Source organism: Pelophylax lessonae, assembly GCF_965119305.1.
Source record: "Pelophylax lessonae genome assembly, chromosome: 2".
Taxonomy (NCBI): Eukaryota; Metazoa; Chordata; class Amphibia; order Anura; family Ranidae; genus Pelophylax; species Pelophylax lessonae.
The window spans coordinates 362979139-362998168 of NC_138769.1; the positions used below are offsets into that span (position 1 = coordinate 362979139).

Below are 19030 nucleotides of genomic sequence, written 5' to 3' on the forward strand. Positions count from 1 at the left end.
TTATAGTCACAAAAAGCACTGTAGATGATCAAATGCAATTTATCCATACACGGCCTTGAATTCATTAAGAGTCTTTAATGGATAACAAAGATTTTTCTAAGCAGGATAATTACAAAGCTTATTTTTTATGCTACAACGTACTATGAAACATATGTAGAGTGGTAATCCATGTTGGACAAACACAAAAATGTGACGAAATTTGGATTTTTGGAAAGCAAGGCAGCATGTAGGTATTATAAAGTCATGGACTAACATTTAGTTTGTTATACATGATAGTAATTGTAATTTCAGCTTCTTGGAACAGGACTTAAATTGGTATTTCTGTGCAGCTATGCTATCTCATGTCAAAGATAAAGCCTGCCTTATATTACTAATAGAAGCTAATCTGATATTACCATACACACTGGACCTCAACAGCTGTGATCTAATCTAATTTTGAATAGGACTTTAATGCAAACGTATTTAAATGTTACCACAAATATAACAAACTGACTGCAATTGCCTGTATACAGATCCATCAGGTTAAAAAAGCTTTGTCAGTCTGCTTATTTCATATCCTCCATTCACTGTGTAATGGTGTTGAGTTCAAGGCAAATAGGCTGTTCAATTTGCAAAGGAAGTTGCCCTTTGCAAAGGAATTTTCCCTAGAAAAGGTAAAACTCTGCTGACTTTAATTTTTCAATTGTGTGCAAGCAAAAATGCATTTTTTTTTTCCTTGTACAAGATTGGGTAATTTTTGAAAAGAGAAAATGTTCTGCATTTACTAAGCTCCGAGGTAATTACCTTGCAAAGTGCAGCTTCCCATATAAAATGAGCAGCCTACTTGCCTTTAGTATTTCAACCCCAACGTTGCTGAATATATATGGGGTACAATTTAAGTACCTGGTGTAAAGCGAAGTCATAGCACATTAGTAGAATTGTAATAATATTTAAAGTGGAAAGGTTTAATTTTAATAGCTAAATATCTTTCAAAGCTGTGTGATAAAGCTGCCATCCTGTTTGTAATATCGGTTTCAATTTTGAAGCTGTGTAAATGTGTTTACTTTCTTGTTTATGACAGAAGCAGAAATGTGATGTACTTTGTGTTGCACATTGAAATTGTAAATTCTAAGTTTGAAGAATAAAACAGGCAAACAGAGTCCCTCTACCCTGCCCCTGAGTTTTTTAACAATAACCTGAAAGTCCTGCAGCCTGGTGCTGCACAGACTGTACAGTAACACTGCAGACAAAGGGTGCTTAGTTTATTTTATCCTGTAACTTGCTGTTTTGTTTTTAAATATTGGATGATTTGCTGTGTTTTTCTGTCAAAAAAATATAATCAAATTAGCCTATCATTGGAAATATCCTTACAGTTGTTTAGTCTCCCCTAAGATTTCTTTCCATGGGAAGGTGTAAATGAATTGTTCCACTTGGAGTTTAGAGAGTATCTCTGCTGGTTACCTGTGTATAATCTATCACCTTCTGTTCACTTACGCTGCTTCATTTCAGACAGTGTTATGGTCTAGTGGAGACACAATCCAAATTCCTTTCCTTCACACTTTATTTCCTGCCATTGCTGGTTAACCATGGCAGAAATGAAGCTTCTTATTTGTGCACAGCCTGTAAGATAGCTCCATAATTGTTAAAGACAGCCTTAGATGCAGATGTTCTCTGTTGTATCTACTTGTCTTCACTTTGGTAAGAAATGTTGATACCAGGTTACATCTAAAGAAACATTGTGCCTACTGGATAGCTACACTTTTACCTTAAGCGTACCTGGTTTCTTTGCTAGCTAAGCCTATAGTTTTGGGGAATTGTCATATTGCTAATGGCTTTACATCTGATCCTTTGTAAAGAAGAAAAAAATTTGTATTGGTGCCCCTCTCTCTCCAAGCAAACTGCTGCTTCACAATGGAGGTGGCACAAATCAGAATCATGTAGACACGAGTCTGCAGTCTATTTAGAAGACATGTAAAAAAGAATAGTTAATTTGGTTGGGGTTAATTTACTAAAACTGGAGATTCCAAATCTGGTGCAGCTGTGCATGGGAGCTAATCAGTTTCTAACTTCAGCTTGTTCAATTAAGCTTTGAAAAAAAAAAAACGTAGAAACTGATTGGTTTCTATGCACATCTGCTCCAGATTTTGCACTCTCCAGTCTAGGTAAATCAACCCTGTTGTGTGTTAACAGCATTGTGTATACCTTGTGTTGCAAGGCTTATTAATTAAACATTAAGAGTACACGGATTATCACGAACTTCCCTTGTTGCCTGTTTTTCTTTAATGTACATTTCTTTAAAAAGACCGCACTGTTGAGAATGGGTCATCTGAGTTGACATAAAGGGACTCCGTTACTTTTCCCCGTCTCTTTAATTCCCAACCCAGACACACCTTACTTACTTTCTCTGCATTCCTCTGCCTGGGTAATGCGTATAGGACCTCATCCAAAGATTTAGTGCTTGGTCCTAGCATCCACTGGTCAGATCTAAACACTGTGAGGAGGAGTCTATTTAAAAGATTTTTTTCAATGATAGACATATGGGCCTGACAGTGCTGTGTGCTTTCTGAAAATGCTAGTTGTCTGACAGCCTCTATTTTCACTACTTTGAGTCACTGGAATACAAATGCAGCTTATCAGAATTCCTGACTTGTTTCAGAAGCTACTAAAATCAGAGGTTCAGTATGACAGTCGGGCAACTAGGATTGTAAAATGAAAAGGTCAACTATGGTAGCCCAGTATTTCACAAAATGCTTTCTTTAAAGCCTGGCCCTTGGGCTTAATGAAAAACCTTTGTACAGAACACTCACAAGTACACTATTTTTATGAAGCTGTTTCATTTAAAGATTATTGTCCTTGGTACAGATAAATGTATTTGCCTTTTGGCAGTGTAATAGAGCAAAGTCCTTGCTTCTGGGAGCTGTAAGACTGGTCTAGGCTTAGAGCTGCTATGCATTGTTAAACTGGCCTACGAGCCTGTACAGTCAGGCTGAGTGTAATGACATATTTCCAAGAGCATCATGATTCATCTAGGCCCATCCTCATTGTGTAGCATCACACTGATGACTGCCAAAACTAGTAGTTTGCACTAGCCTATCATGTACCATCACTGTATCATCAATCCCCCAGCTCCCCTATTATTCAAAGAGTGACTGAAGTTCAGGAAATTTGCAGTTTTATATGATTATTCTAATTACAGATAACTCTGTTATAGGTATTCAGCCTCCAGAGATAGTTTAAGCTTGTTCAACTTTAAGGCCAGTTGATGGAATCTGTTTCTTTCCTGCAACCACGTGTTGCAGACAGTGTTGACAGGGAAATCCCTACTTCTGAGCCATTGTGTTCTCCTGACGTGGGGAGCCATTCCCGCAAGGAAGAATCACTGCTTATTGCTAGCTATAACAGCTGCTAGCAATTATTGCATGTAAAATCTGGCAGGTTGGTTATACCCAAGTTGATCATTCTGGCCTGAACCAGCTGCATTCCTAACCGTCTATGGCCAGCTTTAGGCACCCATAGACTATTGTTCAGATGTGAATGCAATTAACAATGTTTACAGGCTACTCCTGACCTCCAGAGACAAAGGGGGTGCCTGTCTGAGCTCTATTGTTACATCCAGATGAAGCTGATATGGGTGTCTACATGGGGCAAAAACCTGCACATTCAACCACTGGTGTCATATTGTAGCGGGTCTTCTAACTACCATCTTCAATTTTTGACTTCCTTTACAAATATATGGCCAGTCCTGTAAGACCTGGTTGTCCGAAGTTCAAAACTGGTTTCTAGGTAATGCAAGGTACAATGGTTATGGTTGTAAAGTTAAAACAAACACAATACAGGCAGATTTGGGCATTGCATGACTAAATTTCCATCACACTCGTTGTCTATCCCCCACAATTGTTAATCCACTTGATAAATAGCCTTTTGATAAACACCTTTATTATGCACAAAGGTGGACATATATGGGCAGGAATTCAATACAATGAAAGGTGTATATTTGTCTCCAAATTGTCATTGAGCACAAGTAAAGAAAACTTTGGATTCCTTTGCACTGAGAATAGACATTACATAGCAGTGTACAGCAGTAACAGAGACAGATAGATAATGTGCAGTCTTCAGTGTGGACACATCCTAGACTATCAATGTCATTATGTACAGTACATGAGACACATGTTCAGTGCAGGGCCCCTTCTCACTCTGTCACTGTCATGCATCACCACTAAAGACAGAGTCGGTCAGATGCTCCCTTACGGCCAAGTGTCACTATCACCCAGGGTGAAAGGGACAGGCTGGGGGCAGGTATTTGGCAGACTGTCTGCTTGAATCTGCGGGTTTCATTTCACTGCCTATGCTAAAGCTGATCTCTGAAATCCCCTTTGCTCTGTCTGAGATTGTTCGGCACAGTTGGATGCAGTTTTGGATAAAACTCCTATATAAATGCAAATGGGTGTCTGGGTACAATGTATGCTAATCAATGGCAAAGCTGGCAAAGATTTGACAGAGTGTAATAACACACAACCACAATGGCTTTTTAATTTCTCTTGTGATGTTAGGAAGCCTTTCATCAAAAGAGCTACCTTGTGTTCACCCTAAATGGGAACCAGCATCTTAAATCCACTGTCCTTCACCAAAGGATTTCTGTCACACTGCACAGTAATAATAATTATGAGCCGAGATTTACAAACCTGTATTTTTAGCCATAATGGAAGAAATCAGCCAGCCATACCTAAGACTTTATTACACATTAGTTCTGATCATAGCAGAGGATTAAAGCTCAAGTCGTAATAACAAAACCGAAACTTGGAGCTCTATAATGAAACCTCTATGATGAAAGATGTGGTTGACATGAGCACTTGTTAAATTTGATGTAGATGAGATTATAAAATCTGGTGTTTATATAAATATATTTATGACATAGAAATCTAACATCATTTGTACATTTTCATCTATATCATTTTGAGTTAGGCAATAAAGCCAACATTCTGATGCAAATGCAAAGGGACTTTTTTGATGAAATCTCTGTAAGGGCCGTTCGCACTTGTGTAATTTCTTCTGCGCCTGCTGACATGCTGCAATGCATGACATTGGAAATCACATTATTCTCTATGGCGCTCATTCACATCAATGCAACATGATGCACTGAGGCTATTGAAAAGATGCAGGTATTTCTTTTGCTGCAGCATAATTTTGGCCCAAAAGACTTAAATGGCAGTGTATGTACATAAGTTTTTAGTTCATTTTTTGGTAGGTTTTTTGTTTAACAACTAGTCTTACATCCACAATGTATGTAAAAAAAAGCTACGAAAATGCACTAAAAGACACATGATCGTGAAGCAGCACTAGTGTAAACCAAGAATTTAGGTAGGCATTGCCAAAACAAATTCTTCAAGATTTCTGACATGAACAGAATCAGGGTGGCTTGTTATATTGCTTTTGGCACAGTGGAGGTGAAAGTAGATCCCTGTGTCCCAGAGCATGGGGTGCAGGTTTATCCTGATTCCAATCCAGAGGGCTAGTGAGTGTAAAGAGAAAAGGACCACCACTACTCCCAACCAGCCCAGATGAATAAACGATAAGGAACGGCCTCAGCCTACATGTCTCCACCAAACCATGCACCATGATACATTTTACCCCGCCCACCGAGGCTTAGTCACAATATAACTTAACTCAGTTGGCGGGGCAAAATGTATCAGCGTGTGTGGTGTATACGTATAGGCTGAGGCTGCTCCTTATTGTTTATTCACCTGGGCTGATTGGGAGAAGCAGCAACCCTTTCCTCTTTACATGTGTAGCAAGATTCCCAGCCATTTGCTGGATATGGGTCCCCCTGGGCCACCGGGTGCAACAAAGTCCCTTTGTGCTTGTTTCTCCAAGTGAAAGCACTGAGACAATGACCAGCCCAGTATCTTTGGGTTTTTGTATTTATTTTATAACTTGGATGGGAGAATGGATGAGTGGGATACTCATTTGGCTCAACTTTGTACAACTTAGTGGAGACACTTGAAAAATGCTGGTTGGCGCTGACTTGACGCTGGCAAGATGCCGGTCAACGCCGGTTAACGCTGGTTAACACTGGCCTGAAGTCTGTTAATGCTGAACTGACTTGTGACTGCTTTTCTGGATAAAGAAGTCCTCTTCATGCTCCCTTAAGCACTCCTTGCTGAGGTAGCTATTTATATACACTGCTGCACTGCTGAACACTTCAGGGCCCACACCGGCGCCCCCTTTCCTCTCACTTCTCTTCAGGGTTTAGACACAAGCACCCCCTTTCTCTAAACCTCTCTACTGGTTAGCTGGCTCCCGGATCCCTTTGACCTTCTGGAGTGGTCCCCTATCCTAGGCAGACCCCTGGGCAGTTTTGAGTACTCACAACACTGTTTTTCCTGGAAACATCTGCCCAGCAGCTCCACATGATCCACAGCACTCTGGATCCCTTTCTGCAGCCCAGCTCAACCTCTGGTCCTCTAGGCCGACCGCCCAGGGCACACTTTCTTCCTCTGACAGGAGGAGTGACAGCCGTCAGCCTCCTCCTGGGACTCTTCCCACTAAAGACGCTCTGTCAGGTGTTCCCCTCAGACTTATACCCCATCCCAGGGTGCATTGCGACAGACCCCGGCCCTCTGGGATAGATACAAGCCCTGGTGTACTATTGGCTAGGTTTCCTTCACTGTCCAATAAAAGCCCTCATTGGACACATTGGGGAGACTCCCCAGACTCAACAGACACACCTGGAAACACATGACAGCCTAGCTGAATGATCAGCCCCCCCCCCCCCCGATAAGCAGACAGGGCCACATTATGCTTTTCCTAGCACCTACCTAGGAGGGTGCTACACATGAACAAAATCCGATTTCAAATTCATTGTCATCTATGTCAAAGCTTGCTTTCTATAAACTGAGTGCCAAAATCAATCTGGTTATTGTTAATTATGGTTTGAACACAGAAATGAAGTGTACCACCAGCAGTAACCAAAAACTAAAATATCTCTGAAAGAAGTAATGTTGTAAAGTCTTACAAAACTAAAGGCAGCAGAAAATTTAGATATACACAGTAAGCATTTTTTCTACATCTTAATAGTAGTAGTAAAGTGTGAATATAGCTGTACAAAAAAATATAAAATTATTAAATGATTATTAAAACGCAATATGGTCTATATTGGTTACCAAATAATCAGTAAGTATTGAGGTACCTGTCAAATAGATGAGACTTTATACCAGCAATAAATGCCCCTGTTAAATGAATGTTATTTTCTTCTAAATAAATACCCCGTTAGCCAGAAAACGAATGTTCTGGTCATTGCTTTGTTATTTCATCTGCTTTCATTTGTTTTGTTCCCTTTTGATTTACCTGTATTCTGATATGCAGTGATGATGTACAATTTGTTTAGTCTATGTTTTTGTTATGGCCAAACTGTCACCAAGTTACTAGAATAGCTTTATCTGAATTAGTTAGAGCAGCACATTTTCTATTATACTGTGTGGTGTGCTTAATCTCTTGGGTCTGCAAAACATGGGGATCCAGTCTCCACACTGCATTCTCACATAATTTGTATTATGGAGAATTCAACAAAAAGTAGAAGAACTTGGGTTTTAGCAGGAGGTGTAAGGCTTCAAGGTGGGTGAGAACAGGATCAGGAGCTTTGATGGGAAATATCTCTCCATAGAAGTCTGTAAGAGAAAAAAAGACCCGTGGTTGAAGATATTTACCAGATTATACCACTAATAGAATAGTCAAATTTAGGTGGACTGATACTTTATGAGATAACCCCATGACTGCCAGCTATGGGCTACAGGAGCACGGAGAGTTCCTTTTTTTACAAATGAAGAACATAACAGATGTTATATTTTTCATTCATATCAATCATCCGCTTATGAGGTATCATTTTATTTACTTAGGAGTTAAAATAATTAACCACTTGCCGACTGCCACACGACTATTTACTGCGGCAGTCAGCCCCCTACAGGCAAAGTGACGTAGGGGTACGTCACTCGCCCACGAGCCTGTAGGGGGCAAACGCGCGTCGGCGCGCTCCCGTCCCCCGCTCGTTCCCTGCCTAGCCAGCGCGTGTGACCAGTGGCTCCGATGGCCACTGGCCACTCGCGTTCTCCCTCAGGAGAGGGAGAAAGACAGACAGCTGATGTAAACACAGCCGTCTGTCATTCTCCCTGAAGTAATGACAGAGGCTATGCAATCCTGCTATGTAGGATCGTATGTCTCTGTGATTACTTCACTAGCCATCCCTCCCCCCCCCCCACAGTTAGAATCACGCCCCTAGGGACACACTTAACCCCTTGATCCTTGATCACCAATAAAGTTAACCCCTTCCCTGCCAGTGTCATTTTTACAGTAACAGTGCATATTTATAGCACTGATTACTGTAGTAATGTCACTGGTACCCCCAAAAATGTCAGTCAGGGGTCCAAACTGTCCACCACAATGTCGCAGTCCTGCAAAAAAAAAAAATCACAGATCGCCGCCATTACTAGTTTAAAAAAAAAAACAATAAAAATGACATAAATATTTCCAGTAGTTAGTAAACTCAGTATCTTTTGCGCAAACCAATCAAAATACGCTTATTGCAATTTTATTTACCAAAAAATGTGTAACAGAAAACAAATTGGCCTAAAATGTTAAAAAATTAATTTTTACATTTTTTTGAGAATTTCATATAAAAAAATGTGAAAAATATTGTTATTTTTTCAAAATTGTCGCTCTTTTTTTGTTTATAGCCCAAAAATTAAAATCACACAGGTGATCAAGCGAAGAGAGAAAGCTCTTTTTGTGGAAAAAAAAAGGATGTCAATTTAATTTGGGTACAGCGTCGCGCGACCGTGCAATTGTCCGTTAAAATCACGCAGTGTTGAATCACAAAATAGGGCCTGGTCATTGAGCAGCCAAATCCTCCAGGACTTAAGTGGTTAAAGGAGTAAAGAATGTGTCCTTTGCTAAATTTCTGTTCACTTAGATTAAAAAAAAAAATAATAATATCCCAATTTTTTTTAAATAGGCATTTTTAGAAAAAAATATCTTTAACAGGAAAATTGAGGCAAGGCTATAAAAAGGGGATTGTTAGCACAATGTCACTTTGACTGCATATTTATGACTATGACTTTAACATGGCTTGAAAGCTATCATTAGTGAAATCAGTCAAACTTTTCTTCACTTATTTTTGCCCTTAAACTTCATAAAAATGTAAAATAACTGTCAAACGCAAACCATGATTGTCTTACCCCAAAAATATACCTTTCAATTCTGTAAAAGATATAGACAAATCAATAGACTTGTGTCCTAAACTATAACTCTGGCCAGAATATAGACACTTGAATATTAATGGATGTAGCACACCTCTCATCTGGATGGTTGGGGATGACCCCTAGCCTAGATGATAAAGCAGTCCATCATTTCACTTTTTGTGGGGTACAAAAGAAAGTTGAGTGGCAGTCACTTTCAGCTTTATAAGGTTTATCCTCAATTAATTCTACAGAGAGGGTTAGGACACATAATACCCAAATATAGTAAAAACAGTATGTCTTTTAGTAGCAATTAATGTATTTGCCCCTTTAACCACTTGCCGACCAGTCGCCGTAGTTATACTGCGGCAGGTCTGCTCTGTTACACGAAACGACGTACATGTACGTCCCTTCGTGTAGCAGTTAGTGTGGGCACGTCGATTAGCTAGAGAGGGCGCCAATCTGCGGGTCCGGTGGCCGGGATGTCCACCGGGCACCCACGATCTCTCCCCATGGAGACAGAACGGTGGTCTGCCAATGTAAACACGGCAGATCGCTGTTCTGCCAGTGATGAACACAGGGATCCTGTGTTCCTCCTATTTAGGAGCACAGGTCTTTGTGTTCATCCAGTGAGCCCATCCCCCACACAGTTACAAAGCATCCCCTAGGCACACATTTAACCCTTTGATCGCCCCTGGTGTTAACCCTTTCCCTGCCAGTGTAATTTGTACAGTAACAGTGCATATTTTTAGCACTTAGTACTGTAGTAATGTCACTGGTCCCCCAAAAGTGTCAGTTAGGTGTCCGATCTGTCCCCCACAATGTTGCAGTCCAGCTAAAAATCGCTGATCTCCACCATTACTAGTAAAAAAAAAAAAAAATGACATAAATCTTTCTCCTAGTTTGTAGACGTGATAACTTTTGTGCAAACCAATCAATATACACTTATTGGGAATTTTTTTTACCAAAAATATGTAGCAGAATACATATTGGCCTAAAATGATGACAAAATTAGATTTTTTAATTTTTTTTTTTTTTTTATATTGGGAATGTTATATAGCAGAAAGTAAAAAATATTGTTTTGTGATTTTGGTGAAGCACGGATCCCCTGAGCAGCAGGCTTTAGGCTGTCAGCAGGTCAACCTCTAGTGGCTCTAATTTTTGGCACAATTCCAAAAATGGAGAGCAACTGAGTATGTGCAGAGCAGAGAGAGAGACAGTGTATTGCTGGGTTTTAGACAGTATAGGCATTTATTTTTAAAGCGGTTGTATTCTCACCGAAAAAAAAACAAACCCTGCAGGACAAAGGCATAATGAGCTAGTATGCATCACATACAAGCTCATTATGAAATACTTACCTTAAAACGAAGCCCCGACACGGTCACCAGGACACTGCTGAGGGAGCTGTCCTGTTCCCTCTGCGTCTCTTCCGGGTTCGGTGGCTCTGGCGCTGTGAGTGACCGGAGCCGCAATGATGTCACTACCGCGTATGTGCGTGGGAGTTTACTTTCCGGCTAGGAGCCAGCAAAGAGCTCTGAAGGTTGCCGGACCTTCAGAGCGAATGCGCCGCTGGTTTCAGTGGCTGCATGCAGGGCGAATATCTCCTAAACCTTGCAGGTTTAAGAGATATTAATTGTACCTACAGGTAAGCCTTAATATAGGCTTACCTGTAGGTAAAAGGTGACGATACTTCTGCTTTAAGGTCTTACATGGCTATACCTGCAAAAGGGGAAAGCATAAATTGATCTATCAAGACTTAACTTTCTGACTAAAGAGGTGGATTACTTGTTTTATCAACTTCTTGTTAAGAATATGTAATCATTTGAATACCCGTTGTCAGGCCGCCTTCTACTTCAAAGTATATCTTTTTTTTTTTAATTTTAAATAGACTGAGAAAAGGTTAGCAACCCTGTCAGTCAGATTTTTATTGCTATCTGCGACCCTACAGAGGAGACTTAAATTGGTCCTAAAACCTTAAGATTTTTCACCTTTGCTGACCACCCCACATACATATACTGCGGGGCGGCGACTCTTCTGCGCAAAATCACGTACCTGTATGTCATTTTCATGTTTCCAGTTCTGCCGCACTTGATCGGACACAACGGGAGCCAAGAGAGGCAAATTGGCAGTCTGCCCATGTAAACAAGGCTGCTAGTAGGGGAGACAGGGATCCTGTGTTTCTGCAGGAACACAGATCTCTGTCTACTCACAACCAAAGCACTCCCCCTGCCCCCACAGTTAGAAAGCACTCCCTAGGAGCACATTTAACCCTTTGATTGCCCCTGATGTCAACCCCTTCCCTGCCAGTGTCATTAGTACATTTTAGCACTGGTCCCCAAAAAGTGTCACTGAGTGTCAGATTTGTCCGCCACAATGCCGCAGTCCTGCTAAATATTGTTGATCACCCCCATTACAATTAAAAAGAACATAAATAAAAATTCCATAAAATATATCCCATAGTTTGTAGACGCTATAGCTTTTGCACAAACCAATCAAAATATGCTTTTTGGGATTTTTTTTTACCAAAAATATGTAGCAGAATAGAAATTGGCCTAAACTACAGAAGAAATTAGATTTTTTCCATTTTTTATTGGGTTGTTTTATAGCAGAAAGTAAAAAATATTGTATTTTTTTTTTTCAAAATTGTCGATCTCTTTTTGAGGTGATCAAATACCACCAAAAGAAAGCTCTATTTGTGGGGGAAAAAAAGAACATGCATTTTATTTGTGTACAGTGTCGCACAATTATCATTTAAAGTAACGCAATGCCGTATTGCAAAAAATGGCCTGGTCAGGAAGGGGTGTAAACCTTTCGCATCTGCAGCAGTTAATGCAATCTATGCAGTAAAATGAAAAATCTTTCGTGCGGCAGCTGTAAACAAACCCCCCCCCCCCCACCCCCACACCTTTTTCCTACCTGAGCCTGATCCAATCCAGTGATGTGAACGAACACAACGACTCCAGCCGCTGTCTCTCCCATCATTGAACAGATTGATAGCAGCAGAAATCATTGGCTCCCACTGCAGTCAATCAAACCCTGTGACACGGGATCGGGGGGGGGGGGGTGGGGGCAAGTCCCGCTGTCTGCGTCAATAGACGCAGCAGCGGGACTCAGGAGCGAGCATGCACGGGTGCCTCCAGGGAAAGCAGCTTTCTGTGGGGGTACACCATAAAGAGGAGGGGCCTGGAGTGCTGGCAGGGGACCCCACAAGAAGAGGATCGGGCTGCTCTGAGCAAAACTATTGCACTGAGCAGGTAAGTATAGGCATGTTTATTTTTGAAAAACAAAGAATGGTTTATAACCACTTTAATCTTTCTATTCGTCCTTGTGTCCACTGCTACTGGCACTGAAAGCGAGGGAAAATTCACATTTTTGAGTTGTCACTGGAACAGGAATAAAGTGGGAATATTTCAATATAGACAATTGGTTACAGTTAAGACAAGCTTTTTTAGGGGATATTTCCTTACACTTCCTGCTGTGTCTACGGGATGCAAGAGAAATCTCCTAAATGGGACATGGCAAAAAACCTGACAATGGTTAACACCCTTCCCTACTCTATCCAAATCTACAAAATTGTGGTTTTAGATATACTTTAAATGTACCATTTTCTTTCTTCATTAAGGGGAAAATGTGTAGAAGCTCAAGTGGGTAAAATACGCTAAAATATATTTTTCTCTGATATTGATGAATTATTGTTTCATGTACAGACAATACTGTCTAAGGGTTTATTGCTGTATATTGTTTATGTAATATGCTTTCAAGTGCACCTCTTTGTACGTTATCAGTCATCTGATACTTTACCTTTCCTTCCTAGATTACACTTCACAGTTTTCCACACAGAGGAAGTTCATGATGTGTTGAAGATATGGGATGGCTCAATAGAGAGTGGAATTCTCATGAAGGAGCTCAGTGGTTCCACTTTACCCCCTGATACACACAGCACTTTTAACTCTGTCACTCTCCAGTTCAACACCGATTTCTTTACCAGCAAACAAGGCTTCTCCATTCACTACTCAGGTAAGATATATTTTGATTATATATCGTGGCGTCCATTCAGAACATTCAGATTCTACTACTTATTGGACCTGATTCAGCCAAACTCCTGATAGTCTCTTGTGAGGCTGAAGAACAGCAGGCGTCCCAGCATTGCTACATGTGAAAATAATCTTCTGCATCTAATCAAGAATTAAAGGCTAAAGATATATTTTTTTTTACTGATTGCCTGGTCATAATAAATGGTGTTAATGAATCCCTGCAAGACAGTAGATTTTAAAGCTATACTGAAGGCAGACATAACAGACATACATAAATGCACCTCTGCATTTATTAATACACCCCTTAATGTTTTTTTTTTAAATGTAAGCATCTGAGTATGACTGGGGTGTAAAAAAGTTGAGTTGGCTCAATGAGTGCTGCAGTGCAAAGGGCTTGCTGAGAAGAGGGGAGAGCAGAAGGACAGAGAGATTAACTCAGTGTGCTGCTTCTCTTTACATTGACGTCCCACAGGCTGGGGTGGGGAGGAGATCTGTTAGTGCTAATGAGCTACAGCAGAGACATATCAGGTCTCCTTCCCTACCAGAAAGGGCATTGTGGTGTTTAGAACTTCAGAACCAAAGGGAAGAATTGAGTGTGGAATTGTATGGATCTAAATGAAAATAATATTAATTACAGTCTGTGTCTGTTATACTTAGCCCCTTGGGGACACAGGGTTCCTGCAATACAACGTTTGGATAATGTTTTCAAAAGCTGGGGTGTTTGCAAAGCCACGAGGGTTTTGGATTCTTTGGGAACTGTTACTTATGTACTTTATATTTTCACCACTGTATTATATCCACGTGCGCTAGCTCAACACACCCCACTGCTGAATCTGATATCTCTAGATGAATATACCGTCCCCCTTGATCAATATGTAGATCCACAACTCAAGCCATAGCGCCCCTAAAATGTATCATGTGGAATGTGCGTGACAAACTGAAACATTCAACTGCATTGCTTTGGGCATTGGACATAGCATTTAACATACTTCTCAAAAGTAAATAAATAATAATAATAATAATAGGAATTAAATAATATTTAATATAATATGAATTCAATTATTAGATAATTATTAAACATAATGTGTATTAAATATATATGTAATATATTTTAAATGTATATTAAAAATATATTATATACTATTTTAAATAATATAATATTTAAATAATATGAATAATAACTAAATAATTCAATGTAGTCTCTGGATCTACTGATTTTTCTGACATACTTATTACTGAAGGTAATGACTTATTATGCATGTTTTCATCATATGTTTAGCTTGAGTCCCCCAAGTACAGTATATGACAGGTTTATTTTAAATAAAAAATGATCCAGCGGGAAAATAAAGTGGTTGTGAACCCTAACATATACCCAGTTAGATGATTGCCCTCAAGTGATACACAGAGATAAAACAAATGTACATGAGGTGTACCTGTTTATCTGCAATCTTCTCTTCTCCACATCCTCTCAAAGTCCAGAATTTTTAATGCTTGTCTGAGTGTTCAGAAAACAGGGAGTGGAGAGCTAAAGTCCCACTCTGCAGAGCTCAGGAAGGTGAGCACTGAGAACTGATTGGAGGGAAAGGGTACACCCCTCTCCAAACAGCACATAGGAACAGAGCTGAGGCTGTCAATCAGCTGGATGTCCTCCCCTGTCACCATTTTTCTCTTGTTGTCAGGGAAATATGTCAGAAGTTATATCATAGGAAGGAAGGAGCAGACAAAAATGACGCTTAGTGCTCTTGGTAGAGACAAGTACACAATATAGAGGGATATGCTTTTTTTCATATTTCATGTCTGTTAACAACTACTTTAAGTTTCTCCAAATACATGGGACAGTTACTGAAAGAAAAAGGTTTTGTTCAGCACAGTTTAGATTTATACATTTGTGTGTCCACAAAACAGACAACCCAATATAAGTGTTTATGGGTGTGATTGTGTACATACATATGTACTGTACACATTTATTCCCTTGTGTATAATGTTTGTTATATCACATCCCCCATGCTGTTATAATGCATAAGAAATGCTCTTCACTCAAATTATATTCATGAACTTATTGCCATCAAGTGTCTCCTTCTCCCAGAAGACCATAAAAAATGCAGAGGCCTCTTGAAACAGCGAGAAAATAATGTTTCTCTAATATCAGATTAGATTAGAAAGCTAATCAGGCGTTTAGCCTCTGACAGGCTCCCCTCCCCGCTAAACCTGCACCTTGTAATGTAGAAATGATAGCAAGCAGAAAGTTGGAGATGATTGTTCCCTATCGCTCGCTTTTTCTCAATGCCAACATTACGGTGTAGAATTGTCTCTCATAAATTGAATCTATGCCCACATGAAAAGACACTGCAGATGGAGGTGAAATGCATTATCTGCCTGCTAAAAGTGCTCCGAGCTGCTGTACAGGGTCATTGATGCTGCTCTGCTGATCATGATAACTCTTAATGTCCTAGTGTGTCAGGTATATAAGGTATTCTGCATCACAAAGAAGATGATTTATGGTATAGAGAGAGTAGAAAAAATCTGAGCTGTCCGTAGTCACCAGTAAAATTACATTTGTCATTATCCTGGAACACATGGAAATTAAAGTAGGTATATAATATAAACAATACACACACACAAATCCTTCCACCAAACATAACATTTTGTTGAGCTGTTTTAAAGGACGCTATAAAAAATGTATATATATTAGTAAAATATTTCAAAATTAGGTAGGTTGGACATTAAAAGCAGGAGCCTGGCCTAATTAAAAAGCAGCCTGTGGTTTTACAATGAGGAGCTGAAATCACTATATGGAAAGGATAAACAACATCAGTCTTTTCTTTGCAACGTGAGACAACTAATTTTCAATCGAGAATCAGACACAAACAAATTTTGGGCTGGCGCCAAGCATCTTCATTTTATAATGATGCTTAGAACCAAACATTCCATCTTTTGATCTTTACATCATAAGAAATTATTTTCTTTCAGAAATATTATTTAAGGTAAAAACAACTATAATATGTGGTCTGCTTAAACAGTTCTACTTTATTTTCTTTTACAAGTAATGTGCTAACAAATAAAAGGAGAATTTATACATAAAAATGTGTTTTTTTTTTCATCTGGGCTTCCATTTAAAGGTCCGAAATAGGTACCTGAATAAAGTGTACTACAATACTTCATGTCAGTTATTCTATTTAGATTTACTAAAGCAGCCCATACACTATGCAAATTTCAGCTGGTTCCACAAAATTCACTCCGTGGATGGCCTTCCCATCTGATAGCATTTGATTAAATAATCAAAGGAGCTGGATGGAAAATTTGTGTCAAACAGCAGCTGATATCAGTCAGATGCAGCTTCTGTTCAGGTGTAGCCGTGTCCTCGGCTGACTGAGGAGGTCAGGAAGCCAAGTGCTGTGATTTTCTGCCGCTGGACTGCATGCAGTCCCTCTGCTTGATCCTCTCACTCTCTCTCTCTCTCTCTCTCTCTGGAGTATCTGTAGTGGTAGTAATACCCCACAGGTGTTAAAAGGACTGAGTGATGCAGCTGCACAGGATCCTGGGAAATGTGTTTCTCAAGGAGTGCTGCTCTGTAGAGGTGAATGCAGCTTACAGCCACTGAGAACCAGAGTGGCTAGGACCGAGCTTATGAGAACCAGAGTGCTGAGGGACTGAGCCACAGAGGAATAAGTTCTTAAGGACCAGAGACAGGCAAGTGTGCAAGATAAAGTTTGCTGGATGCCAGGACTGGTGAGTTATTGCAGCTTTACTTGCTGGGTGCCAGGACTGGTGAGTTACTGAACTGTACCATTGTTTAGCAGATAAGTAAGAGGAAGAGACTGTCTATTTGAGCAGTAGTTCCAAAATGCACTGCAGGCAGAGGTAAAATGATGATACTGATGTGCACCACCTTAAAGATTAGGCCCCACTGTCAGCCGGCTGAAGGTAACAGGTCAGGAGAAAGATACTTGCCAACTGTTCTCAGGAGTATGTATCTCATATATCAGAATACTTTATTAATCCCAAAGGGAAATTATTGCAACATAGCCACACTCAATATATATATATATATATATATATATATATATTCATTCATACCTGCACTTTACCTGTTTTAGTACTATGGTGATTGACTAACTGCTATGCTATAATCTAGTAACTATATCAGTTTACTACATGCAAACAGATTATTTTACCTGTTTCCTGATATAGTTGTGAGTAGTATATTTTTACCTGAGCTCACAAATGCCTCATTTCCACTGAGTGGTACGGTTCAGTTCGGTACAGTTCAGTACGGTTCGGAATGGTACACCTTAAACAGGCTTGCGTTTCCACTGCCAACAGTACCCTTACATGATAGGTGTGGTTTAGATGGAAAGTAGTGATCGACGTCACTTGATAGGCATGGTGTATGCCGGAAAGTAGAGATTTCTCAGACGAAAAAGAAAGCTTGGGTTTGCAGTATCTCATTATCTAATCAGGTGTGTCAGAGGGGACGAAGTAGTTCACAGAGTCGAGGCAAAGAACAGGGGACCTGTCATACCAAGCGACTCCTCTGGGGTAAGCGCTTTACAGGTATTGTGACATCCACTGGAGCCTGCTGTTAGAGTACAATAGCTGCAGCTGGAAATATTTACATCCACACTGTTGGATAGCGGAGATGGAGGAATTTGTTAAATTTTTATACATATAGTACGGTGCCAGCTTTAAGCAGCTCCTGGTGGAGGAAAAATGTACTGAAAAAACTATGGAGACTGTCTTTGTTGAAATGTTTTTGAAAATGTCAGTTGGCTGCTTGTCTCTGGCTTTAGCAATTGCTGTCTCTGGCCTCAATAATCACTGTCCTTAGCTGCAATAATTGCTGTCTTTACCTTCCATACTTGCTGTCTCTGGCCTTTATAATTGCTGTCTTTAGTTTCAACAATTGTCTTTACCTTCAGTCCTTGATGTCTCTGGCTTCAATAATTGCTATTTTTGGCTTTAATATCAAAGTGACTTCATAGTTCATAATATGCTTTTTTGTTTTGGGTCTGTGTTGCAGATAAGACTCAAGACACACAAGTCAAGGTGGTGCTGGATACATGGCTGAACCCTTCTTGTTTCCTTGGAAACAAAAGGGACAAAGAGATTGGAAATTGCATGTAGCTGGTCATGTAGTTTCACTACAGAGAACAACGTGTTATACAAGCATTAAACATAATGCTACCACCTAGTGGTAGAACTACTAATCACAGAATGAGAATAGTTGTTGCAACTATGTCTGTATGAACAACAGACTAGCAGCCCCATTCACTTAAAAAGTTCAATTTTCTTTCGGAGATCCTCATACTGGCTTTGGAAACCCATTTATTTCCAATTCCATGTTTGCCTTGAGGTAATTCTGCAAGTTCCCAAGCTTGGAGCTGGTTGAGAGATGTCATCTCTTCATCTTCATCTGCAGCTTTACTTCCGTCATGAACAAGTAGCTTTTGCATTTTACCCCATGACACTGGCTTAGGCTGTGGTGCTGTAAAAACATATGTGGCAAGCATCTAGCTGTGATGTCCTTATTGGTTCTCTTTTCTGTCTGGAGTTAAATGTGGTTAGTATGCTTTCTTTTTAGAGGATACATCGCTGATGCCAATTTCATTGTCAGTAAAGTTCTGTTTCTTTTTCTTGCTCAGGGTGTTGTTCAGGTGGTGCTGTCACTTCTTGAGGCTTTTGACACATAACCGTTTCATTAATATTTACACATCTGCTGATTGTTACCTTAGTGGTGTCTGAAAGCAAATTTACTCTATATAATCATTTTGACACTCTGTATCCGACTAA

At 39.9% G+C, this 19030-nt stretch overlaps 1 protein-coding gene across 2 annotated transcripts in view; it reads left to right on the forward strand.

Moving 5' to 3' along the window:
- CSMD2 (CUB and Sushi multiple domains 2) overlaps window positions 1–19030 on the forward strand; it is a 1446274-nt gene that overhangs the window by 1155488 nt on the left and 271756 nt on the right. For both annotated transcript variants that reach the window (XM_082247591.1, XM_082247592.1), the window contains one exon: window positions 13021–13223. In XM_082247591.1, coding sequence (XP_082103717.1) covers window positions 13021–13223 — 203 coding nt within the window. The remainder of the gene's footprint in view (window positions 1–13020; window positions 13224–19030) is intronic.